The sequence below is a fragment of the Geotrypetes seraphini genome, chromosome 8 (genome assembly GCF_902459505.1).
Source record: "Geotrypetes seraphini chromosome 8, aGeoSer1.1, whole genome shotgun sequence".
NCBI lineage: Eukaryota > Metazoa > Chordata > Amphibia > Gymnophiona > Dermophiidae > Geotrypetes > Geotrypetes seraphini.
The window spans coordinates 56,744,929-56,772,277 of NC_047091.1; the positions used below are offsets into that span (position 1 = coordinate 56,744,929).

A 27,349-nucleotide genomic window follows, 5' to 3' on the forward strand; every position below is an offset into this window, starting at 1 on the left:
AGTTTTCTGAGTTAAATCTGAACCATTTCCTTCAGTATATCAGATTTTATATGAGGAAAGCCATTAGTTAAGTCAATTTAATTGTTTTTTAAACCACTTTGAATCCTTTGGGAGATTTGGGGCTCCTTATACTAAGCTGCGATAGCATTTTTAGCGCATGCAGGATTTTAGCGTGCGCTAAACCCACGCTACATGACTAGAACTAACACCAGCTCAATGCTGGCATTAAGGTCTAGCGTGCACAGAAGTTTAACGCGCACTAGGCGCACGCTAAAACCACTATCACAGCTTAGTAAAAGGAGCCCTTAGTGGTATATAAGACACCACATTACATCAAATTAAATGCTGAATTAGCAGAATCAAACAATAGATCCTGATAATTTTTGAATCTTGGGAATCTCAAAAGGGATTGAAGGCTCATAACCCATAACATTAACAGAAGAATTTCTGCTGAAGATATTAAATTTGAAAACTAACATGTCATTCAAACTGGAGCATGCTCTCAGAGTTCCCACCATTAAATTCTAAGATATCAACACACTGAAGAAATTTTTGTGAAAAAAAAAAAAATGAATCCAGACATCAAATGGAATAGATTTAAAATTACACTGTTCAAGTCAAAGATAAGACAGCAGATTCAAAAATAAAGTACAAAATGCTTCAAAATTATATTATGATATAAGGTGCTCAGTTTGATCTCTTCAACCATTAATGCTCTCTGGTGAATGAAATCTGATTGTTCATCATAGCATCATAAATATTGCAACATCAAGTTCAAACTAGCAGTCCTTTTAAGCAAATTTCAAAAGAATATACTGGTACTTATCTTAAGAATGCTGGTTTTCAATAATAGAAACTTGCTAGAAATTGTTCACTGACTTCACTAGAAGCTGCTATTAATTCACACACCTGTGCAGTAAAAATAATTTGAGGGTATGCTGACTATAGCTTACTGAACATTTTACAGCTTTCCTGAACAGGTTTTGTACTGAAAAATAGAACTCTGAATAGCCAAACACTGTTGAACTCACTCTGAGGTATACTGGCAATTCTGTAATCTTAGGGCTCCTTTTACGAAGGTCTGCTAGCGTTTTAAGTGTACGTACTGGATTAGCGTGAGCTATAGCGTGCGCTAGCCAAAAATATACCGTCTGCTCAAAAGGAGGCGGTAGTGGCTAGTGCGCATGGCAATTTAGTATGCACTATTCCACACATTAAGGCCCTAGCACACCTTCGTAAAAGGAGCCCTTAGTGTTACCAGCCAGACTCTGTATTTCTTGAACAGCTTTCTTTAATAACTAGTGTTTAGGCCTATTACATTAACGGGTGCTAGAGTAGATGTCTGTCTGTCTGGGTTTTTTTTTCTTTGTCTCTCTCTCCTTGGACGCTGCCTGTCTGTCTATCATTTTTTCTGTCTGTGTCTCTTCCTATGTCCTTAGTGCCCCTAGTGCCTCTTTCCCATGTCCTTAGTACCCCTTCTTACGTCTTTAGTGCCTCCAGTACCTTCTTCCTGTGTCCATAATGCCCCCAGTGCCTCCTTCCCATGTCCTTAGTGCCCCCAGTGCTTCCTTCCCATGTCTTTAGTGCCCCCAGTGCCTCCTTCCCGTGTCCTTAGTGCCCCCAGTGCCTCTGTCCTGCTTAGTGCCCTCAGTGCATCCTATGTCCTTAGTGCCCTCAGTGCCCCTTTCTATGTCCTTAGTGCCCCCAGTGCCTCTGTCCTGCTTAGTGCCCTCAGTGCATCCTATGTCCTTAGTGCCCTCAGTGCCCTTTTCTATGTACTTAGTGCCCCCAGTGTCTCCTTCCTATGTCCCCATCACTATCTTCCAGACTTTGTCCCACCCCCACCCCCAATGCCAGCCTGCCTGCCTACCTTCCATCCCCCTGAGCAGCATGTTTCCATTTAACCCCCCCCCACCCCCCCTCCCGATGCCAGCCTGCCTCCCATTCCCCTGAACAGCATGTTTCCATTTAACCCCCACCCGGCGCCGACCCTACCCGGCACATCCAAATCCCCATTGACCCTCCTAGCCGACCATCCCACCACTAGAAGGCCGAAAAACCTCCCAGCTGCAGCAGCGTCCGAGGCACAGTAAACACGTTGCTTCGTGGTCTTCTACTGCCCTAATTTCCTCTGCCGCATCAGGGACTGCTGGAGCCGGGAGCTTTGTGTTTGTCTCGCGGTGGGAGGTTCGGTTGGGAGGGTCAACGGGGGTTTCAGGTGTGCCGGGTAGGGTCGGCGCTGGGGGGGGGGAAGCCACGGCATGTTACCTGCTGCCGGTCGTTAGAATGGAACCCTAAGCGTGCATGCGTACTCTTATCTGCCACAGACATACAGATCAGGGATCAGGGAACACGCAGGTAAGAGTGTGCATGCGCGTTTAGCGTTTTATTATAGTAGATATGAAGAATTAACACACAAAATTGATGACTTCAAGGCAGTTCAACTTTGTCACAGAATCTTCTTACTCTACCAGGCCCCTCCTACTTAAAACAGGGACCTGGGAGTGTGTCCACACCTTGTGGATATAGCACTGTTCTCCAGTCTTAGATATAAAACTAAACTGTGTTAGCAATGAAGGGTCCACAAACATGGCAACTATTCTCTCTCAGACTGAAAAAGAAGGGCGGGCTTAAGCTCTGTGGATACAGCCTAGCTCTCTGGGAGAAGCAAAGCCCTCTGGAGATTTAAGTCCATAGAGCACACCTTACTTATACATTTTAACATAAACATTTAAACTTGTTCTTTGTGACAAACCTACTGCAGACCAGAGGTTTATCACAGGAGAATATAAGAAAACATATAAACCCCAGTGCAGAAGGGCAGACCAGGTCAGAGCCCATGACAGTAATTTAGCTGACTACCCTATGAGTAGTGGAGATGAGACTGAGACAGAACAGGAAAGGTTTTCCTTACCTAAGGCAGTACCAAAGCAAAGCAGGAAATCTCTGCCCTACTATTATCCAGTTCCTGTAAGGCAGAAAACCGACAGACAGTTTTCTTTCAGAGAAACGTCCCAGGCTGAGGAAGGAAAGCCCTTCCCCCACTGAAGCCAAGGGAGTGTGTTTTTTTTCTTCAGCTTATAGCGAGGCTCTGCAGAGAGCAAAGCGACGGAGGAGGACAGAAGGAGAGACAGGAAGCTCAGAATGGGACTGAGCTTACCCCAGACCAGGCAGGCAACCAGCCCTGACTGGGAAATGAGAGATGAGCAAGTTGAAGGAAACCTTCCTTCAGGTGTCTTTTCCTCAGAGCCAGATGAAGCTATGATCGTAGCAGACCACAGTGCTGCTATTGAGGTTTGGCCAGAGCAAATGGAAGTGGCTTGAAACAAATGTGAGTTTTTTTGATGTTTTCCATGGCTTTTTTTTCCTGGTAAGCAGACTGTGTGGTCTACCAGAGAGGATAATTTTGGACTGTAAAGTTTTTTAAAAATTTTCTCCTGTGCTTTAAGCAAAGGGACAGTATCCTTCACTGTACAAAACAGTGACTAAATTAAGCCAAATGCTGAGCAGGAAACTCAGCCTGTTTGTTGCTCTGATTCACTGTGCACAGACTCCGTGTGAGGACATCAGCTGTTAGTGGTTACTATAGCAGCTTGTTAATTACATTTAGCCTGCATGCTTCTCAGAAACGGATTGAGAATCTAGGAGTGTAAAACTGCTATGTTTTCTCTGAATGATATACAGCTGTCTGTGTGCCTTGCTAAAGAACTTGCTTCACAGCAGTGTAAATGATTCTGTCTCTTTCTCATGGCTACCTGTGCCAATAGCCCAGTAGTGCTGGCTTGTTAATCACTACCATAATCTTCCATCCTGCAGCTCAGGAATAGGGAGCTGCTTATTTCAGCTGTTGTCCAACAGGGAAGCATTTAAGCTAAAGGATTGTATTCTTTTTGCCTGCATAAAATATGCCTAACCTTAAGACTCTGGTGAAGAGAACTGTATATAATTTGCCTAGTAAAGTCCAGAGCTGGTAACAGTTAAAGTTTGGTTTTGAGGAATCTTTTCTTTTGGTTATGTTTTCATGCTTGCATTGAAACCTGTTATGGACTATGATTTTGAGGCCTTTGGCCAAATAAAGTTTATATTTTTTTCTTACGGCCATTCTGACTAAATGATATTCTTTAAAAGACCTTTAAATGAGCAATGCTAGGCGTTTGCCTGGTAATAACCAACCTGAAAGGCTCCCTTAGTTCTGGGGGGACCACGCCAGAATCAAGCAACGTGTCACTACCTGACTGCCCGGGGATAGAACAGAGGGTAAATCAAAAAATAAAGGCAAAATACATTTAATGGCTTTAATAGTAGTAACTGTGAGCAATTGACCATGTCACTTTTCCACATAGTCCCCATGCATGACAACGCATTTGTTCTATCATTTAACTAGCTTCTGCATTCCTGCAGGGAAGACGTTTCTTGGCTGCTCCTGATGACAGGTAAGCACCACTTCCTTTACTTCATCATGCATTGCCTTTGCTCTCCGGGTCATAGTGATGAACCTATGTCTTGTCACCACAACAATTCTCTCCAGAATACTCAGATCTTCTTCATACCTTCTCAGGAACTGGGTCGCAACCTCCAGATGTGCAGATCAGTGAGCTGTTTGGGAACCCATCGTGCACAGATTTTCCTGTATCGCAATTCATCATGCATTATGGCAAAAGTAGATCCATTGCTGATATCCAAATTTATAGCCAATTGTCCACTGCTAAAATGTTGATTGCTCTAGTGGTGTTTTATAATAGCTTATGATACTCATATTATTCTCTAAAGACTTTTATAAGAAATTGTCAAAGAATTGCCTTATGAAAACTACAACAAAATAAAGACAAGGGAAGAGTAAATCTTCTTTGTTTTCATGACTATCACACTGAGCATTTATTTTGAGACAAAGTATGTTATGGTGCATTAGCCAAAATGTCTACATTAATAAATTAGGATCCAGACATTTATACCAAATAATATTTAAAAAAAACAATGTCCTGTCTAGAGCAGTGGTTCCCATCCCTGTCCTGGAGGACCACCAGGCCAATCAGGTTTTCAGGCTAGCCCTAATGCATATGCATGGAGCAGATTTGCATGCCTATCACTTCCATTATATGCAAATCTATCTCTTGCATTCATTAGGGCTAGCCTGAAGACCTGATTGGCCTGGTGGTCCTCCAGGACGGGGTTAGGAACCACTGGTCTAGAGCATTCACAGGACCTGCATCCTCCAATAGCTCATACCCTCTCAAAAACGGAGAAAAAGACCTCAGTAACCCAGCTCCTGGATAAACAACTTAATCCTGTGGAGCTTTTATCATCATTGGTAAAAAAAAACGCCACTTTCCCAAACAGTTAAACACAACAATAAACATATCTTTCAAGGTTCTTTGTAATAATTTGCGATACAGTGCTGCCAAGGAATGTAGTTAGTTCATAATTCACATCATCTCAGCTCAAAATAGTAGGTGCATCAAGAAATATAGATCAAAGTCAGCTGGACAATAAACACAAGTACTTATCATAAGAACATAAGAACATAAGAAGTTGCCTCTGCTGGGTCAGACCAGAGGTCCATCGCGACCAGCAGTCCTGTCACAGCCCCGGTACTAGGTTGTCAGAATGGCTACCGGGCAGTGTGCAAAATAATAATAATAATAATAATAATAATTTTATTCTTGTATACCGCCATACCCATAGAGTTCTAGGCGGTTCACATCCATTAATTAAGGTCCGTGAAAACACACGTATTTACAAAATTTTGACAAAGTTACAGGCAATGAAGCGGGGGGGGGAACTCTTTGAAGAGATTAAGGAGAGGTAACGGTAATACAGAAGGAAGGGTTGTAAGGTATGATATAGCAAGAGAGAGATAAAATCGGGGGAGGGGGGGAAGAGGGAGAGCCGAAAGAACGGGGTAGTGTGGGAAAGGGGAGAAAATAGGGGGCAAGAGGGATTAAGAGGCCTGTTCGCGGAAGAGGTGCGTTTTGAGAAGTTTTCTGAAACTAAGGTAAGAGGGGGCCTCGAGTATCATTTGGGTAAGCCAAGGGTTCAGCTTGGACGCCTGGTAAGCAAAGGTTTTGTCGAGAAATCTTTTGAAATGACATAATTTTAGGGGTGGGAAGACAAACAGCTGGATTCTGCGGGATTTCTTGTTGGTGAGATTCAGAGTGAAATGGTGATTGAGGTATCTAGGTAATAGGCCAAAAACTGTTTTGTAGCAGAAGCAGGCGAATTTGAATAGGACTCTGGGTTCGAATGGGAGCCAATGCAGTTGGTGGTAGAAGGGTGTGATGTGGTCCCATTTGTTCAGGCCGAATATAAGGCGGACGGCAGTGTTCTGGATCAATTTTAATCTCCTAAGGGTTTTCTTTGTGGCGCTCAGATAAATGACATTGCAATAGTCTAGTACGCTCAGAACGGAGGACTGTACCAGAAGGCGGAAAGAGGAGTCGTCAAAGTATTTTTTTATGGTGCGCAGTTTCCAGAGCACCGAGAAGCATTTCTTGACAGTAAGATCAGTGTGATTTTCTAGGGATAGATGTTTGTCTAGAGTGACTCCCAGTATTTTTAATGTTTGTTCGAGGGGGAAGACCAAGCCTTTCACTTGGATTGTGGAGTCTTTGATTTTTTCATTGGGGGAGGCTAGGTAGAATTTTGTTTTGTCCGGGTTTAGTTTTAATCTGTAGGATAGCATCCAGAGTTCTATCTGATTAAGTATGCTTGTGATGTAGGCTAGTAGATCTGGGGAGAAGGTGGTGAGTGGGATGACTATTGTGATGTCATCTGCGTAGATGAAGGATTTGAGTTTGAGGTTGTGAAGGAGGTTACCCAGGGAGGCGAGGTAGATATTAAATAGAGTGGGGGACAGGGGGGAGCCTTGCGGCACCCCGCAGGAGTTAACCCAGCTAGCTGAGGAGGAATCGTTTTTGCGAACTCTGTAGGATCTGTTTCGTAGGAATCCGTGAAACCAGCTGAAGGCCTGGTCGGCGATGCCATTGTGGGTCAGGCATTCTAGGAGAATGTTGTGGTCTACTAGGTCGAACGCACTGCTCAAATCGAGTTGAAGGATCAAGGCGCTGGAGCCCAGGCTAAAGAGGGTGTGCAAGAAGTCAAATAAGGCTGCAATGATGGTTTCAGTGCTGTGGTCTGTTCGAAAGCCCGATTGCTTGTCACATAGTATGTTGAATTTATCCAGGTATGCGGTGAGTTCAGCATTTACTATCCCTTCAGCTATTTTGGTGAATAGAGGGATGCTAGCGATAGGTCTGTAATTAGAAGGGGCATTTGGGGGTTCTTTCGTGTTTTTTATGATTGGGGTTAACATAATATGGCCTTGCTCAGGTGGAAAGTATCCTGAGGAAAGTAGGAAGTTCACCCAGGATAGCATGTTGGCTTTGAAATGGATGGGTGCAGTTTTCATGACGTTTGGAGGGCAGGTGTCTAGTTTGCAGAAGGAGTTAGAATATTTGTTGTAGAATTTATTGAAGGTTTCCCAGTCCAGTGTTTTGAATTGGTTCCAGTATAGATCTGCTCTGGACCCTTGGTCTGGTTTGTATATGTCGGTATCAGTAAGAATGGGAAAAAGCTCAAGGGGATTAGTCGAGGTAGGTAAAGTAGATCTTAGTTTTTGAGTCTTGGAGATGAAGAAGTCAGCTAAGGTGTTTGCAGTTAATGTGGAATCTTCGTGGTTGTTGGTGAGTGTCTCGATGTAGTATAGGTCATTAACCAGCTTAAAGAGATTGCTACTGTTATTTGTAAAGTCACCAATTTTGTGTGAATATAATTTTTTACGTTTTTCTTTGGTCAGGTTTTTATAGATTTTTAGTTTGAGTCTCCAGGCATCTCTGTGTTCCTGGGATTCGGATTTTCGCCATACTCTTTCTGATTTTCTAAGGTCCCTCTTCATCTGTAATAGCTCTGCATCAAACCATCCCTCCTGCTTTCTAGTTCTAATTTGGCGGGTTTTTATGGGGGCTATTTCGTTTAAAATGTTTGTGCTGTCGTTGATCCAGTCTGTCATAAGTTGTTCCGTTTCTTCGCTAAGTTTTGAGTTCTTTTCGTAGCGGGCCCAGAATTCCTCTGGGTCTATCTTTCCCCTGGTGGTGAGGGTTTTGATGTTTCTTGTTTTGCTATTTTTTGAGGGTTTTTGTTGGCAGACAATGGAAAAGTCACAGAGTCTGTGATCAGACCAAAGGGAGTCTGACCAATTGGCATGTGTCCAATTAAATTTTGGGCTGGACAGGACTTTGGAGGAGAAGGTCACCAAGTCTAGTTGATGACCTCTTTGATGAGTTTTGATTGGGGGGGGGGGTTTGAAGAAGCTTAGTTGGGTGATGAGTGACCAGAAATCCGATACTTCTGGTTGATCTAGCTGCTCTAGGTGGATGTTGAAGTCACCACATAGAAGGTTGTATGGGCTTGTTAAGGAGTTATTAAGTAAGACTTCTGCGAAGTCCTCTTTGGCTAGGTTCCACTTTTTTGGTGGGATAGTCCCGAGCGTGCCTTCTTAAGGTAGAAGGGTCCTGCTGGCATTAATAGTAGGGTAATAAAACATTCCCCAAGAACAAAAGAATATCAAACCAGAAGTTCTGTATGAGAGCAAGCTTTAATCAGGCAGCACTCTGGAATTGGCAGTGCTGTCAGTATAGGTACTGTTTCTCAAAACAGGCTTGCATACAAAATCAAAAATAAGAGGCCTTAACAAAACTCACAGGCCTCTGCCTTTCCACAGGTAAGTATCCCGGTCTAACTTCCAGGAATAAATTCACAGTCCATAACAGAACTATAGCAATCCGGAGAAGCCAGCTTGCATAGTCTTTAAGTGTAACTTATTCAAAAGTTCCTCTATCAAAGTCCAAAGTACTGCACTCGCCTTTGAAACAACAGGCTTTCCACCTCAGCTTACTAAGCCGGTGGGGGAGGGGTGCAGCTGAGTCCACACAATTAACATTTGACAAAACTGGCCCCACAATCCCAACCCAAAGATCTTCGGGGACTCACCCCACACTATCCCCAGTTAGTTTTCAAGTCCCCTGCGAGCAGTAGCAAAAAGAGAGAAACACAACTGTTTCAAAAAGTTTCCAAAAACAAAAACACTGAGCTTCAGCAACAAGCCCAGCACTGCTCACCAATTGTCAGCAGCAATTCCAAACAGGCAAGAGAGAAAAAAACACTTAACTCTCGTCCATAAGTTCCTCAGCAGGTTCCATAGAAGTGTCCATATCTTCTGTAGAAGGAAGGCTGGATAATTGGCTTGCTCCAGGGAAGGCTTCTAGTTCTTCCATCTCAATCTCATTCTCCAGGTGAGAGGGAGGAGAACTGGCTCTGAAGACCTCTTCTTCCCTTGGCTCAGGAGCTACCAATTTAAGCTTCCTGGATTGCTGGGCTTTCTCCTGAGCCCTAATTAGTTTCAGTAGCTGAGCAATTCCAGCATTAGGCTGACTTCTGGGCTGTTCCTTCCTACCGGCTATCTCAGGTTCCTTGAGGCTGTTCCTATGACATTCCCCCTCCCCCCTGAGACCCTGCACAAAGTCAGACTTTTTATGCTCAGCAACTTTGGGACTAACAGAACTACTGCACTGATCTGCTCTTTTTAGTTGCAGTCTAGTAGTTTGGGGATTCCTACCTGGGACAAGCCTAGCTCTAGGGCTGGGGTTGTTACAGTCCGCACCCGCAGCGGCCCATCATGCCCATGACCTGTACGGTGATCTTTGCCTGAAACCTTAAATCCCCCTTGGTCTCTATCTATATTCTCTCTATATCCCATCTCTACCTCTATCTGTATCCCTCAATCCCCCTATCTTTCAGGAATTTATCCAATCTTTCTTTAAAACCCCGTAGTGTACTCTGTCCTATCACAACCTCCGGCAGCGCGTTCCAGGTGTCCACCACCCTCTGAGTGAAAAAGAATTTCATAGCATTGGTTCTAAACCTGTCCCCTTTCAGCTTCTCCGAGTGCCCCCTTGTACTTGTGGTCCCCAATAGTCTGAAGAATCTGTCCCTGTCTATCTTCTCGATGCCTTTCATGATCTTGAAAGTCACTATCATGTCTCCTCTGAGTCTCTGCTTTTCCAGGGAGAAGAGCCCCAGCCTTTCTAACTTGTCTTCGTATGGAAGGTTTTCCATACCTTTTATCATTTTTGTCGCTCTTCTCTGGACCCTCTCAAGCATCGCCATGTCCTTCTTGAGGTACGGCGACCAATACTGGACACAGTACTCCAGGTGCGGGCGCACTATCGCCCGATACAGCAGCATGATGACTTCCTTCGCCCTGGTTGTGATACCCTTCTTAATAATACCCAACATTCTATTTGCTTTCTTTGAGGCTGCTGCACATTGTGCCATTGATTTCATTGTTGTATCCACTAGCACACCCAAGTCCTTTTCAAGGTTGCTTTCCCCTAGCACCGATGCCCCCATTTTGTAGCTGAACATCAGGTTCTTTTTCCCTATATGCATGACCTTGCATTTCTCTATATTAAATCTCATTTGCCATTTATTTGCCCACTCTTCCAGTTTGTTTAGGTCTCTTTGTAGATCTTCGCATTCCTCAGCAGTTCTAACCCTGCTGCAGAGTTTGGTGTCATCCGCAAATTTTATAACTTCACACTTCGTCCCCGTTTCCAGGTCGTTTATAAATACTTTGAACAGCAGTGGTCCAAGCACCGACCCCTGCAGAACACTGCTCGTGACCCTCCGCCAGCCTGAGTATTGGCCCTTCACCCCAACCCTTTGTTTTCTGTGTGCCAACCAGTGTTTAATCCATCTGTATATGTCCCCTTCCACCCCGTGGTTACGCAGCTTTCTAAGTAGTCGCTCATGGGGTACCTTGTCAAAGGCTTTTTGGAAGTAGAGGTAAATTATGTCTATGGGTTCCCCTTTGTCCATCTGGCTGCTTATTCCTTCAAAGAAGTGCAGTAAGTTTGTTTGACACGACCATCCCTCGCAGAAGCCATGTTGGCTCGCTTTCAGTTGTCCGTTTGTTTCTATGTGTTCACAGATGCTGTCCTTTATCAGTGCTTCCATCATCTTGCCCGGAACTGAAGTCAAGCTTACCGGCCTGTAGTTCCCGGGGTCACCCCTTGATCCCTTTTTAAAAATAGGTGTGACGTTAGCTATTTTCCAGTCCTCTGGGATCTCCCCAGTGTTCAAGGATAGGTCACAAATTTGTCGGAGTGTTTCGCTATTTCGTTTCTTAGCTCTTTTAGAACCCTTGGGTGGATTCCGTCCGGGCCCGGCGATTTGTCGCTTTTCAGTCTATCAGGAGGACATCCTCATGGCTTATCTCTATATGCACCAGTTTTTCTTCTCGATCTCCACTTATGATCTCTTCAGGTTCTGGTACATAGGATGTGTCCTCGCTTGTGAAGACCGACATGAAGAATTTGTTCAACCTGTCAGCTACCTCTTTTTCCTCCTTTACCACTCCCTTTCTGCCTCCATCATCCAACGGTCCTACTTCCTCCCTCGCCGGTTGCCTCCCTTTAACGTATCTGAAGAACATTTTGAAGTTTTTTGCTTCCACAGCCAGCCTCTCCTCGTATTCTCTTTTTGCTTTCCTAACCACTCGGTGACAGTTTTTCTGCTGTGTTTTATGTTCCTTCCGGTTTTCCTTGGTTGGGTCCTTTTTCCATTTTCAGAAAGATTTCTTCTTGTCACCTATCGCCTTCTTCACTTCATTTGTTATCCATACCGGGTCTTTTGTTCGATTTTTTTTGCATCCTTTCCTAAACCTGGGGATGTACAGGTTTTGTGCTTCTTGCACCGTGTCCTTGAATAGGGACCAGGCTTTCTCTACGGTCTCCCAATTTGATATAAATGTCTCATCAGTCTCTTCACATAAATCCTGCCAGCATAATAATCTTTCAACAGGCTTAATCCCGACAGTAGCACTGCTGTTTTGCTTTGTCTGCAAGCTGTACTGGGGGACTATCTTATCTTTCAAATTCCATCACGCACATTGGGCTTTCTCCAAAATAGCTGTGGCAATGTCAGATGCCATTAAAAGGGCACTTATTGACATCATCAACCTGATGCATTCTTAACTACCACATTCATGCTAGTGTTCCTTTTTGTCCAAAGTAACAACATGAAACCATCATGGTTGAAACTAGAAAGAGGCCTACTTTCACCTCTTCCATTCTATCATTATGTAGGTCTAAAACCTTTGAAACAACTACAGAATAATCCTAGTTTTAGGACAACCTTATGAATATTATCACATATTGATCAAAACAGTACAATTTCAATCAAAAGCACAATCTATACATTGATATGAAATAATCCTGATATCAAACTTGACAACAACACAATTTATTAATTAAGCAATTAATTAAGCCTAACTAAGAAAAACCTCCACAGACTCCAACGGATTCAGAATGCCGTGGCCAAGCTCATCTTCGCTAAAAGTAAATTTGACCGTCTCCCTGCTCCTGGCCAAGCTCCACTGGCTTCCGATAATCACCAGGGTGCACTATAAATGCGCCTGTTTAACTTTCAAAATCCTATATGGTATCCTCCCTCCCTTTATCCCTCTTTCTTGGAATTCCTCAAACCCTAATACCACCAGATCCTCCCACAAATTTAAACTATCCTTCCCCTCGCTAAAAAGCATTTCCCACACAGGAAAGCTAGGGACCTCCCTCCACTTCAAAATCACTGAGCTCTGGAACAACCTTACCTCCCCTCTTCGGAACTTGAGCTCTCTCCAAGTTTTCCGCAAACATCTGAAAACCTGGCTTTTCTCAAAAAATGTAAGTCTTCCTCCAACTTAGGAATCAAGGAAACTCTTATATCTTGGCATCCCAAGTCCTCTAAATTTTCTTCACACTTCTACCTCTAACCCTCTGCTGTAGTTCCTTCCTATTTCTCCTACTGTAAACCGCGTCAAGCTCTACGAACATGGAGATGATGCGGTATACAAACCTAAGGATTAGATTAGATTAGATTATTGGACCAAATGGATATGGAAAGGCATATTTATTGCTGATGTTATGTATGATGGTCATTTATACTCTTTTGCAGAACTATGCAGATTGTACAATCTACCTTTTTCGGCATTTTATAAGTGGACACAACCGAAACATATTCTCAAACATGTTTATAAAATCGACAAACTGGGCAATAGTATGCCCATCTTATATATGTTATATTCCAGAATCAATCTATTACCTCATGAGGTATCCCAAAGATATAAAATCATATCAAATAATCTTAATTATAAGAAAATGAATGGTTTACATTCAATTTGGTCTACGGAACTAAATACACAATTATTTATAACTCAGTGGTCTCATTGATGGAGCAAGTGAATTTGATGCACTCAATCCATGTCAATAAAACAGTCAATGTTTTTCATTGGTCATAGATGTATATTTACACCTGTCAAACTGCATAAAATAGACTCTAAACAATCTAACAAATGTTGGACTTGCCAACTGGAAATTGGCACTTTGGACCATCTTTTATTTCAGAGCCCTGTGATTAAAACCTTTTGGTCACAAGTGTGGATATATATTCAAAATATATATAATATTATAACACCCTTATCATATAGTAGTATTATTCTCAATATTGTAGACTTAAAGGCCTCTGATATACATTTAGGGCCTGATTCAATAAATAGCACCTAGCCAAATTCGGCAAAGAAGTTAATTTATTTTAAATTGGCTTAATTGGCATTATAAATGAAAACACTATTAAAATCCAATTTAAAAAATTAAGAAATAATTAAAGTTCTGCCAAAATTCAACATAGTGTCTACTGACCCCTATACTGAGGCATGTACATGCCTAGCAGCACTTACATGAAAAATAGATATGACTAGGGACAGAGTTTGGGCATGAAAACCCTGGCCTAATATATCGGCATCTAACATTGATGACTACTGGTGCCTAACTCGAGTTAGGTGCCATTAGGTGTGATTCTATAATTTGATTGACACATGATATATGCTAATTTAGACGCAGTTTATAAACTCAGGTTCCTATTCCATATCTTAACTGCTATAGAATTGCAAAGCATCAAATATTTGTCTATGCTAAATGTTCATTTTTGGTGGTATACTGTTCTACTTATTTGCAAATATGGAACACATATTATGGTCAATATTAAATCATTCTATAAAGAAATACTCATACGTATTTGGGCCCACTTCAAAGATTGTCTTACCTCTGAGGGTCATACCTGAACTCAAGCAGATATAATAGATGTGTGATACTTATATACTATCCCCCAGTTCTGTATATCCTTTAATAATTTGGTATACTGACCATCGACAAGTATCTGGCTGGTTTACAATACTCACTTGAATTGAAGAAAACAAACAAAAAAATTTGTTCAAACAATTAACAGTTGCATGGTTTACAATACTAAAATGTATTTAAAGAAATAAAAATGAAATAGGGTAAAGGGTAGATAGGGACAAGGATGGATACAGATAGGATGGATATGAGTAGTGCTGAGGCTTAAGTTTGTGTGTTCACATTTTAATTGATTAACTGGCTTAATCAGCATTGAAAATTGGCAATTAACATCTGTTAATTAATGCTAATTGACATCAATTAGAAATTACATGAAAAGCTTGGTAGGTGCATTGCACAAAGTGGTATGCGCCATGAATCTAAAAGGGGGTGTGGCTAGAGGTGGTTTGTGGAAGATTGTGAGCAGATCATGGGCATTATTAGAAGTTATACGCCAATCAACTGGTTGGTGCATAACTTAGGCACAGGCATTTAGATCTGGTTGTAGCTGGCTTAAATAGGTGCGCCTAAAAGTTATGACACACACTGGTGCTATGTATGATTCTATAATGAACGCTTATGTTTAACAGAATCATGCTTAGCGCCTTGCTAGTCGGGGCTAATTTTTTAGGTGCCATATATAGAATCAGAGGGTATTTGGCTATAATCTACACACTTCTATGGACTGTGGACATATATCTTATATCTTACTAATGGAGAGAATAATCCGTAAATTTTAGCCACCATAGTTAATTGTAACTGTTATACTTGTGCTCGTTTGTATTTTTCTTGTATAGTTTCTCAATAATAAGAAACTCAATACAACTATTGAAACTAAAATGACATAGATGATAGAACAAAGTGTGGGCAGTATGCCATGAATAGCACTAGTAGAATTAACTCAACAAATTCTATGTCAGCCACATAGGGCTCCTTTTACTAACTGCGGTAGCGTTTTTAGTGCATGCTACAGATTAGCACGCGCTAACCCCCGCGCTAGGCGTAAAAACTAACGCCAGCTCAATGGAGGCATTAGCGTCTAGCGCATGCGGCAATGTAGCGCGCGCTAAGCGGGTGCTAAAACCACTAGCACAGCTTAGTAAAAGGAGCCCATAAAGATGTGGTTCTATGTCAGCCTTCTTGCACATCATCCTGCAAGTGCAGTTTTGTCCAGAGAATTCCTGTTATGAGAGTATACCCCTTACCTTTACATTTGCCTTCTTTCTCCTATGGGTCAAACCGAGTGTGGTTTAAATGAGATGAAAGATATTTACTCAGTGAATTGAATAGATGTGAGCTAAGACCTTCCGCATTCAAAGAAATGAGTGGTCTGTTGATTTCCATTGCAGATGAGTGAGAAATACGGCCCTGTCTTCAGGCTATATTTGGGGTCAAAACTGACGGTGGTAGTATGTGGCTATGAAGCAGTGAAGGAAGCTCTTGTTGATCAAGGAGAGGCGTTTGGTGGAAGAGGAAGCATGGAGACATTTAACCAGGTTTTGCAGGGATTTGGTAAATAATATTCTATATAATGGTATTAGTAAATTCATACTTCTATAAATCTTTAAATGAAACATTAATACATTTTGGGCCATATTTACTAAACAATATTTTTCAATTAATTTAAATTAACACGAAAAGTTAGTTTGAGGTAGCTGTAATATCTGTGTGATATGTTTGTAACAACTCCTGAAGAATCTCAACATAAGAGACCCATTCACCCTGGCACTGACCACTGTTTGCCTGATCGACAAATGATGCATATTCAAATGTCTAGTAATGGCCTACAAACTATTCCATGACATGATATTGGCTATATGGCCTACACACCTCTGCCCTACACCCCAAATCGACTACTTCGCTCGCAAGAAGAAAAGCGATTATGTGTGCCCTCTGCCTTGAGAAAATCTGTAAAAGATCTTTCTCACACTACCTGCTGCACCTCTAGAACAAACTATCTGCTCATACATGATCATTAGAAGTTCTACAGAACTTCAGGAAGGCAATAAAAACTCACCTCTTCCCCTGACCCTCTATGAGATTGCATCGATCAAAATTCCCCGAACCTTCTGACAAAATGCCCCGACTCTCCACTGTTTCGAGTCTCAAACACTATGTGATTTGTTCTATGTCTGACCATACCATGTTTTCTCATACAATGTTCTTCCACACTGTCATACTATTTGCCATCTTTATCCTAATACACTATAATATACTAAACCATACACCATATTTACCATACTATGTCTGCTGTGCTACAATCTCTCATACCATGTCTGCCACACATTTGCTATTCCATGTCTTATGCTATGTTTCATCATGCACGCTTGCCTTACCATTTCTGCCAAGTCGTGTCATACTGTTAGTCATGCTTCGTAATACCATGTTGCCATGCTATCTCTTGTGCAAGCAAAAGGTTGACCCTTGGTACCCTATAGAACCAAAAGTCTGACAAGAACAAAAACATTGTGGAGAAGGTGATGTTCAAGATACAGGCTTTATTGAAAGTACAGTCCAATAATCCACATGAAGAAATACCTAGGACCCAAGGGTGAGTTTTAGACATGCTGGGGCCCAGGGCATAAATTAAGGAGGAGGCCCCTGATCCCCTCTCCTCTATTTACTCTCTCCCAGATATCCCCACCTCCCATTACTATCACAGATAAAACAACTTTAAATGACTTCTTTACACACAAAACACAGACAGACATTTACCAAATACAAAACAAGGGATCACAAATAGAAACAGAAATTGAACTGGGAACCCCAATAAATTAAATTCAGCAAGTATTACAACACTGGAAAAATAAAACCAGATATGCAGCTCTTTCTGTACTAAACACACAAGTGTCCCAGACCCAGGTCCACCAAAAATTAGCCACTTTCCTTGCTGTGGCTGGTGGGGATCCCAAAACCCTGCCAGTTGAAGACCATCTCCTCCAGATAGGCAGCCAGAAATCTCCAAGCTGGGAAGCTAATGTCAGTTTTCCCTGAGCTGCCACCAGTTGCTGAGCTCATTGAGTTTTCTGTTCTTCACTGGCAGGGCTTTGGGTAAGACCACCAACTTAGCATTTGGGCAGGAAGCATGGTACATGGTGGGAATAAAATTTAGTGCCCATCCACCATTTCCATCTCTACCACTTCTTTTGGGAGGGCATTCCAGGCATCCACCACCCTCTTCGTGAAAAAGAATTTCCTAACATTACTCCTAAATCTGACACCCCGCAATCTCAATACATGCCCCCTAGCTTTACCATTTTCCTTTCTCTGGAAAAAATTTGATTCTGTATTAATGCCTTTCAAGTATTTAAACATCTGTATCATATTTCTCCTGTACCTCCTCTCATCTAGAATGTATATATTCAGGTCTTCCAATCTCTTCTTGTACGTCTTTTGGTGCAAGCCCTATACCATATTTCTCTGGACCGCTTCAAGTTCTTTTACATCCTTAGCCAGATACGGCCTTCAAAACTGATCTCAGTACTCCAGGTGGGGCCTCACCAACAACCTCTAGAGAGGCATCAATACCTCCTTTCTTCTGCTATTTATGTTTCTAACTATATAGCCCAGCATCCTTCTGGCTACAGCTACTGCCTTGTTAGGTAGGTTTTGTCAGACAAATCTGATCAATTTCTTTGACTGGGTAACCAGAGAACTGGATAGAGGGAATGCGCTGGATATGGTATATTTAGATTTTAGCAAAGCCTTTGACAGTGTTTCACATAAGCAGCTAATAAATAAGCTAAGTGCCCTCGGGAATGGCCCCAAAGTGACAAGCTGGGTCAAGAACTGGTTGAGTGGAAGTTGAAAGAAGGAAGTGGTCAATAGAGTTTGCTCTGAGGAAAGGTATGTTACCAGTGAGGTGTCTCAAGGCTCTGTTCTTGGATCTCTTCTTTTAAACTTTTTTATAAGCGATATTGCCGAAGGGCTGTTGGGTAAGATTTGCATCTTTGCAAATGATACCAAAATCTGCAATTGAGTAGACACCCCAGATGATGGGAATAGCATGAAGAAAGAACTAGCGAAGCTTAAAGAATGGTCTGAAATTTGTCAGCTAAAATTTATTATTATGAAATGCAAAGTCATGCATTTGGGCTGCAAAAACTCAAAGGAAGGTACAGTTTATGGGGTGAAGAACTTATGTGCATAACAGAAGAGCGGGACTTGGGTGTGATTGTATGTGATGATCTTAAGGTGACCAAACAGGTTGAAAAGGTGATAGCAAAAGCGAGAAGGATGCTAGGGTGCATAGGGAAAGGTATGGCCAGTAGGAAAAAAGAGGTATTCTCTCTGAATAAGACTCTGATACCTCATTTTGAATATTGTGGGCAATTCTGGAGACTACACCTTTAAAAAGATATGAAAAGGATGGAGTTGGTCCAGAGAAAGTCTACTAAAATAGTATGTGGTCTTTGTCATAAGGCATATGGGGTCAGATCTAAAGATCTCATTATGTATACTATGGAGGAAAGGTGGGAGATGTTTAAATACCTATGTTCTGAAACTCAAAATCAAAGTGTGCACCAAAGTAACAATGCTAAAAATCAATTTGCCACCTAAGCTGAAAAATTTCAACACACAGCTGAAATTTCAACACACCTAAGCTGAAAAATTTCAACACACAGGTTCCTCAGAATGCCACACTGAATGTTCGTGTGGTAGCCGTCCTCATAGGAACATTTAAGTGTGTGAATTTTTGTTGTTTTGTTATTTTATAACGTTTCATAAAGTGCAAGTGCTTCAATAAATAATTATCATTTTTGTTATATTTTTAAATCGTTATCATTTTTTGTTATATTTTTAAAGAATTACTGCAAAAGCAATACTTAGCTTTACAAAACTGGGTCTGCCTCAATCCCCACCGACGCGTTTCATAATTTCATCAGGGTCGGGGATAGGGAGAGCAGAGCAGTTTGAAATCCTAGCATATTGCCGGGATCTAGCAATATGCTAGGATTTCAAACTGCTCTGCTCTCCCTATCCCCGACCCTGATGAAATTATGAAACGCGTCGGTGGGGATTGAGGCAGACCCAGTTTTGTAAAGCTAAGTATTGCTTTTGCAGTAATTCTTTAAAAATATAACAAAAAATGATAACGATTTAAAAATATAACAAAAATGATAATTATTTATTGAAGCACTTGCACTTTATGAAACGTTATAAAATAACAAAACAACAAAAATTCACACACTTAAATGTTCCTATGAGGACGGCTACCACACGAACATTCAGTGTGGCATTCTGAGGAACCTGTGTGTTGAAATTTTTCAGCTTAGGTGTGTTGAAATTTCAGCTGTGTGTTGAAATTTTTCAGCTTAGGTGGCAAATTGATTTTTAGCATAAATACCTATGTGGCATAAATGTGCATGAGTTAAATCTCTTTCATTTGAAAGGAAGTTCTGAAATGAGAAGGCATGGGATGAAGTTAAGAGGTGATAGGCTCAGGAATGATCTAAGGAAATAGTTTTTACAGAAAGGGTGGTAGATGCATGGAACAATCTCCCGGAAGAGTTGGTGGAGACATAACTGTCTGAAATCAAGAAAGCGTGGGATAGGCATGTGGGATCTCTTATAGAGAGGAAGAGATAATGTTTACTGTGGATAGGCAGACTGGATGGGCCTTTTTGGCTTTTATCTGCCATCATGTTTCTGTGTCACACCATTTCATTGCCTTCAGTTCCTCAGACACTATCACCCCAATGTCCCTCTCCCTATCCGTGCATATCAGCCTCTCACCTCTCAGCACATATGGTTTCCTTGGATTTCTACTCCCCAAATGCATCACTCTACACTTCTTTGCATTGTATTTTAGTTGCAGACATTAGACCATTCTAACTTTTGCAGATATTTTTTCATGTTTTGCCCTCCCTCCAGGATGTCCACTCTGTTACAAATATTGGTATCATCCGCAAAAAGGCAAACCTTATCTTCTAACCCTTCAGCAATGTCATTCAATGTCAAGTTTATTCAAGAGCCTCCTCTGTGGAACTGTGTAAAAGGCTTTGCTGAAATCTAAGTAAATTACATCAAGCGCAAAACCTTGATCCAATTCTCTGGTTGCCCATTCAAAGAATTCAATCAGATTTGTTTGGCATGATTTACCTTTAGTAAAGCCATGTTGCCTCAGATCTTGTAACCCATTGGAGTCTAGGAAATTCATTATCCTTTCCTTCAGCAACACTTCAATTATTTTTCCAACAACCAAAGTGAGGCTTATTGGCCTATAGTTTCCCACTTCATCTCCACAACCAGTTTTTGAAGAGGGACCAGATCCACTCTTCTCCAATCCCACAGAACCTCTCCTGTCTACAAAGAGTTATTGAACAAATCTTTCAGAGGATCCGCCAGAACCTCCCTGAACTCCTTCAATATCCTGGGATGGATGCTGTTCAGTCCCTTGCTTTTGTCCACCTTCAGTTTTCCAAGTTGTTCATTAACACTTTCTTGCATAAATGGTGCAGTATCCTCTCCATTCTCACATGTAACTATGCCAGCCAATTGCGATTTTTCTCCAGGATTTTCTTCTGTGAACAAGGAGAAGTATTTATTCAGCAAGTTAGCTTCTTCCTCATCAGTCTCCACATAGTGGATTGTAGCTTCTTTCAGTTTCACAATTACATTTTTTGCCTTCCTCCTTTTTACTAATATACATGAAAAAATTGTTGTCAAACTTTTATATTTCTAGTCATTTGATGAGGAAGAAGCTAACTTGCTGAACAAATACTTCTGCTCTGTGTTCACAGAAGAAAATCCTGGAGAAAAATCGCAATTGGCTGACATAGTGGCCTAAAAAAGTGAAAGTTATTGATGATGTTCTTTTGGTACATGAGTCTATGACCATCTTAGGTGTAAGGCTTGATTCTGGCCTTACAATGAAGTTGCAAATAACCAAGACCGTACAAGTATGTTTTGCACAAATGCATTTGCTACATCGATTAAAACCAATGCTAGCGCCATATGATTTCCGTACTGTAGTCCAGGCTATGGTTTTGTCGAGGCTTGATTACTGCAATACCCTGTACCTTGGAATAACAAAAGCAAGATGTAGAGCATTGCAGGTTATACAAAACGCAGCAGCAAGATTGATAATGGAATTGTCTAAACGTGATCATATTTCGTCACATCTCCAATTGCATTGGCTACCAGTTGCCTTCAGAGTACAGTATAAAGCAGTAATGATTTGTCATCGATTTTTGTATGGAAACATTCCAGAATTGGTTAAAAATAATATACTTAGCTATACACCATAAAGATCATTACATTCTAAGTATCTAGCTTTACTGAAGACGACTGTGAATCTAAGACTTGTTGAGACTGGTAAAATGACTTTTTGTTGTGCAGGAATTAAGATATGGAACTCCTTGGTAGGTCAGATGTGAAATTGCAGTGAAAAGAACATGTTTAGAAAATTACTTAAGTTGCAGTTATTTGTTGATGCCTTTCTCTAGCCAATAATTTTCCTCTCTGGCAGAATTGAACTATTCATGATCTTTACTATGCAACCTATGGTATTATTTTGTAGTCATGATTTCTGAGGTTTGTTTGTATGTTTATTTTATCATGTTTTTGTTTTGAAATTATGTATGTAAATTATATAAACTGTTTAGTTTTAAATGGTATAGAAATTTTAAAAATAAATAAATAAAGTAACTCTCTCTTGGCTTCTTTCAATTTCATCTGGTATTCCTTTCTGTGCTGCTCTTGAGATTCTTGTATTTCACAAACGCTAAGGGGCTCATAATTGAAACGGAAATACATCTAAAATCCCATCTAAATTAGCACTTAGACGATTAATAAGACAAGTCGTCCAAGTACCGATAACCGAAACGGGTTTTAGACCTATTTAAAAACAGCTTAGCCTCTTCACTGCTGCTGAAAGGAACATTTTAAGAGAGTGGTCAGAGTGATATTTGGGCGGGACGTGGACTGACCAAGTATAACCAAAAGTTTAACAAGCCTGCTTGGACGGAACTTGTACGTTGTGACTTAGGCGATGTAAAAACAGGTCTAAGTGCCCAGAAGGTATCCAAAGTGACCAGATAGCTACTGCAGACACAAAGTACAGACCTCTACACACTCCCCCAGTGATCACTGATCCCCTCACAACACCATAAAAATTGGAATAAAAACATACATACCTGCCTCCAGAACATCAGCACCTGGCATAGGAAAGCCTAGTAGAGCAGCACAGAGGTGGCTTAAGTAGTCTGGGGCTATTGGGGTTGTAGACAGGTGGGTCAAGTAGGTTTTGGGGGTGTTGTAGGGGGCTCACCATGACCAATAAGGGAGTTCTGGTGAGATGTTTATATAGCATCCTTTTTGTAAAGTTTGCAGCAGTGCCCTGTAAGGTGCCTCACTACTGTGTTGCCATGTCTGGGTATCCAGTCCATCACTTTGCTGGCCCCTCCCATGTCCAAGAGGTCTTGTTCTGGGCGTTTTTGACTTGGACAAATTTTTGGACGAGAATGGGGTATAAAGATAGACGACTTAGCAGTCTGGACGATCAAACAAATGGATGTATAATTAGACGATTTCTGGAAAAAATATATTTTGGACGTATTTTTAGAGAATTGACTTTAGACACAGCCGACTTTGGGCGACTAGTGACTTAGGCCCAAAATGGACTTAGACATATCTTTTGATTATGCCCCTTTAACTCTTTTGCCTTTATTTTCTCTGTTATTTCTTTGGAAAACTATATCAGTTTCCTTTTTCTCTTGCTTTTATTTATTTTCCTCACTTAAGGGTCGGTGGTCAATCATATTGCTCCTTTCAGCTTGCACCACTATTTTTCTACTTCTCTTATATCTTCCCATTCTATCAGCTCTTTCTTGAGGTACTCCCTCATTTTACTAAAGACCGCACATTTGAAATCCAGGACTTTTAGTTTTGTGTGGCCGCCCTCCACTTTAGCTATAATATCATACCAAACTGTTTAGTGATCACTACCACCCAGATGTACTCCAACTTGGATGCAAGATACACTTTCCCCAGATGTGAGCACCACATCCAGCATTGCTTCATTCCTCATGGGTTCTGTCACCATTTGCCTGAGGAGAGCATTTTGAAAGGCATTCACAATCTCTCTGCTTCTTTCCAATTCCACAAACGGAACTCTCCAATCCATATCCGGCAGGTTGAAATCAACCAGCAGTCGCACCTCCCCTTTCTTTAACAACTTCTGGATATCCTCAACCAGATCTTTATCAAGTTGCTCTGAATGTGTTGGAGGTCTGAAGACAACTCCCATGTAGATAGAAGTTCCATCTTCTCTTTTCAAAGCTATCCATATCACTTCTTCCTTTCCCCAGGTCTCATTTGACTTTATGAGACTCTTAACTTCTGTTAGATATGCAACAAAAGATTAATTCATGTCCTATATCCTGCTATTCAGGACATACCTTCCATAAGTCACATTTGTTTCTCTGATGTAATAATTTTTGAAAGGGTCTAGGACTTTGTTCACATCAGTCTTATGTGCATCACTCTTGAAGGTTAAGGTCTCATATAGCTCATACTCTTCCATGCCAATGCATGTCAGGAGAATGGCATTGAGCTTCATCATTGGCTGTTCTTCCAGTCAGTTACAATTTCATAATTCCCACCATTGACTCTTCAAATGTTTAAAATTCATAGTGCAATCCCCTGCCAAGCTTTGTGGGAGTGGAATTGGGATCAACATACAACCATCCATGACTAATTTACTTCTGACAACAGGTAAAATATTGAAACATTTCCAAGCTGGTTAAATGAACTCAGCAACTAGCTTTATTAGGTTCAAACACAGCAACAATATGAAGTGAGGTATTCTATCCAGGTACATACTCCTGTTCTTTAGAGATCATAGAACATCTAGGATGACCCATCACTTTGCATAACATCGATATGCCTTAATTAAGGCAGCTAACATCTGCACAGAAATATATGATAAAGGGGATAGAGCAAATGGAGGCCGGTGGTGACTACCACATGATAATGGCATAGCTGCTGATACAAAATACAGACAGCTACACCTCTGACAATGTAGTTATTATTCCACATCCACACCTGTGTTAACTTCAAGACACAGTCCAAACTCCTTTGCCCTTTACCTATCCCTTTATATGAGTTTCCTCTGTAGGCATTTAACATTGCAGTTAACATGTTAACAAATGTCCTTCTGAGTGTAGTATAGAATCGATGAGTAACACCTAAAGAGTCAAGCTACATGAAGTATAAGGAGAACAAAAAAGTCTTTCAGGAAAAAAATGAAAAGAAAATCAATAGAATGAATATTTTTTCTCTAGGAATTGGCTTCAGTAATGGAGAGAACTGGAAGCAGACACGTCAGTTTTCTCTTCTGACCATGAAAGATTTTGGGATGGGGAAGAAAGGCATCGAAGAGAGGATCCAAGAGGAAGCCCAGATCTTGGTAGAGGAGTTCAGGAAAACCAAACGTGTGTAATTTTTTTTTCTTTGTAAAATACCTCAACAAGTCTAAAGCACCTTCTCCATCCCCAGTCCTAATATTTGAGTTTCACTGACACATGTTTTTCTTTTATTTCCCTAGAATTGCCTTTTGATCCTACCTTCTTTTTTTGCCAAATGACTGAAAATGTCATCTGCTCCATTATCTTTGGGGACCGATTTGACTATGATGATAAAGAATTTCTTGGCTTACTCCAAATGATAAATGAGAGCTTTCGCCTTATTAGTTCGATCTGGGGACAGGTAAAGGAACCAACTCTTCCTGTATGGAATTTTATAAGATACAATAACATGTTTTTCTGAAGAACATACTGAAGGGACCTTTAATGGAACAAATGCTTGTCTCTTTTCCTCTGGTAAAGTATTTTAAAGAAAAGTACAAGATCTTACCAAACTTTGTAGAGGAAAGGATTAATCCCAGCTCTATTTATTTGTTCTCAGTACAATATGTATTAGAATTCAATTCAGATTACAATGCCAGCATTTACTAGGCGTGTCCCTGGTAGGTTAGTAGGGGGGTGGGGAGGAAAGATGGTGAGTTGCTCTTTCAGGATCACAATCTGGGGGACTGGGTAGGTGGGGTAAATGCATCATAACCAGATGGCACTTCAGTGATGAACATCAGGCGGCCCCCTGGTCTAGGTTGTATGCTTTCACCAATAGCAGTTGTATTTCTTTTGCTTTGCATCCTCTTGTACTTAGAAGGTGTCAGGACTTAACTATGAGCCCATGTTGTTCCTTTCAGAGTCTGTGTTATATACTAGTCATCAGATGTTAGGGGACTAGAGAAGGTCAGGATTAAGGTCAGGAATGTGGTTAAACAAGCCTGGTCAACACAAATAAATCAGAATCAGAACAGAATTAGCAATAAAACTATACCTGAAAATCAGAGACCAGTTGTATCTGTAGAAAAAGTTTCTAAGACAAATGAAGGTCGGAAACAGAAATAGCAGCCGATCTAAGATCTTACACATAAGACCTATCAAACAGCAAGGCAGACATGGGAGTTCTATATGTGAACCCCCAAAGAATGCCTCGACTGCAGAGCAGGAGTCATTGGATTCTTTGGGGGTCACTGAGTATGTGTGCTTGTGGATAGTAGAGATCAGTGGGAGGAGTTGGAGACCCCTTTGCCTGAGTGGGAAGAGGAACGGTATAAAAGAGGAGTGAGGAGTAAGTTCAAGCTTTTGGTTATCCTGATCGCCCATCAGATTTCTAGCACTGAAGGAGAGGGAAAGTCGTAGAGAGTTTTCCAGAAGAACAGACAAGAAAGTGGAACCTGGAGAGTTTCACCAAGAGAGAACAAAAGAAACTTTACTTTTCTACGGGGTCACCAAGAAAAGACAGAGTAAGGAATGTGAGGAGACCCATCTCAAAAGGGAAACTGTGTGTGAAAGACCCTGTGTATTGCAGAGCCTGTGTGGAGTTTTTCAGCTTGGTGGGAAAGATATAGTGGTCCTGGGTTAAGGAAAGAGAGTGGGACCATGGAGCGGCTCACCATGTTTATTAAGAAATTGCATGAAGAGATTGGGGAACATAATAGAAGTGTTTCTGAAGTGACTTTATCATAAATAGCTTGTAAAACCAGTTTCAGTATTCACACCAGAAGACATTGTAAATAGTTTATGCATTTGTGCTGCAATTGAGTTCAAGTAGAAGTTCCAGTTTATGAATTGCACCTTGATCTCAGCTTGATTCCTTTGATAAGAGAATACAGTGAGGACTGAGTGTTGTGACTGAATCCCGGAATTGAGATCCTTTGTCCTACTGGAGTAAGTTCAGCCCTGACTTATGCCCATGCTCAACAGACTTTAAAACAGTTCCAAATAAAAAATTATTGTAAACCCCGGTCACAGGTGGCCGGAGTGGGCTGGTTTGCACGGACTGTGTGTGTGAGCGGAACTGCAGTTACATATGGTTTAAGTAGCTTTAGGGAACCAATCATATTATGCCAGATCATCAATATGCAAGCTGCTATGGCTTAAAAAGGCCAGAGGAAGCCATCATTCACTTCTTATTTAAGATGGCGATCTAAGGGGGGGGAGGGATAAGTATCTAATATGGTGAAAATAGTGATTGGGGTTATGGAGCTGGGTGGTGAATGGGAAAACTGATTGGGAATGTGGTATACTCCTTCAGACTTTCAAATTCAAGCAAACTCCTAAATTTAAGTAAACTGTTCCTACCAGAAGTCACCCTCATGCTATTGACAGCTCCAGACCTGCTGGAAAAGTTTAAAGTGGATGGGACTTGAGATACTGCTTTCTTGGTGTGTGGTTTACATATTTTAGGCAGGTACTTATTTTGTGCCTGGAGCAATGAAGTGTTAAGTGACTTGCTCAGAGTCACAAGGAGCTGAAGTGGGAATTGAATTCACCACTAGGCTACTCCACCATTCTCTGCTTGTATGCTAAAAGGTGGATGTTCCTTGCTGTGCATTGCACAAAGTGCTAATTTTAATCTACTGAGATCCTACTGAGATCCTTGTAATGCATTTGCAAAGAATTCTCAGTGGATGCTACCAAAATCAGTAAAATCCACCAAGAATTCTTTTTTGTGCATCATAGACTGAAGTAATGTGCAAGCTGGACAACAACCAGTCATACTTTCATGGTAAGCTTTTGAGCAGTAAGGCTTAAGTGGCTAAGAGTCTGAGA

The 27,349-nt window shown here is 41.2% G+C and overlaps 1 protein-coding gene across 2 annotated transcripts in view; it reads left to right on the forward strand.

The window, feature by feature from the left end:
* LOC117365113 (cytochrome P450 2A5-like) overlaps positions 1 to 27,349 on the forward strand; it is a 58,491-nt gene that overhangs the window by 967 nt on the left and 30,175 nt on the right. For both annotated transcript variants that reach the window (XM_033955085.1, XM_033955086.1), the window contains exons 2-4: positions 15,575 to 15,737; positions 24,512 to 24,661; positions 24,775 to 24,935. In XM_033955085.1, coding sequence (XP_033810976.1) covers positions 15,575 to 15,737; positions 24,512 to 24,661; positions 24,775 to 24,935 — 474 coding nt within the window. The remainder of the gene's footprint in view (positions 1 to 15,574; positions 15,738 to 24,511; positions 24,662 to 24,774; positions 24,936 to 27,349) is intronic.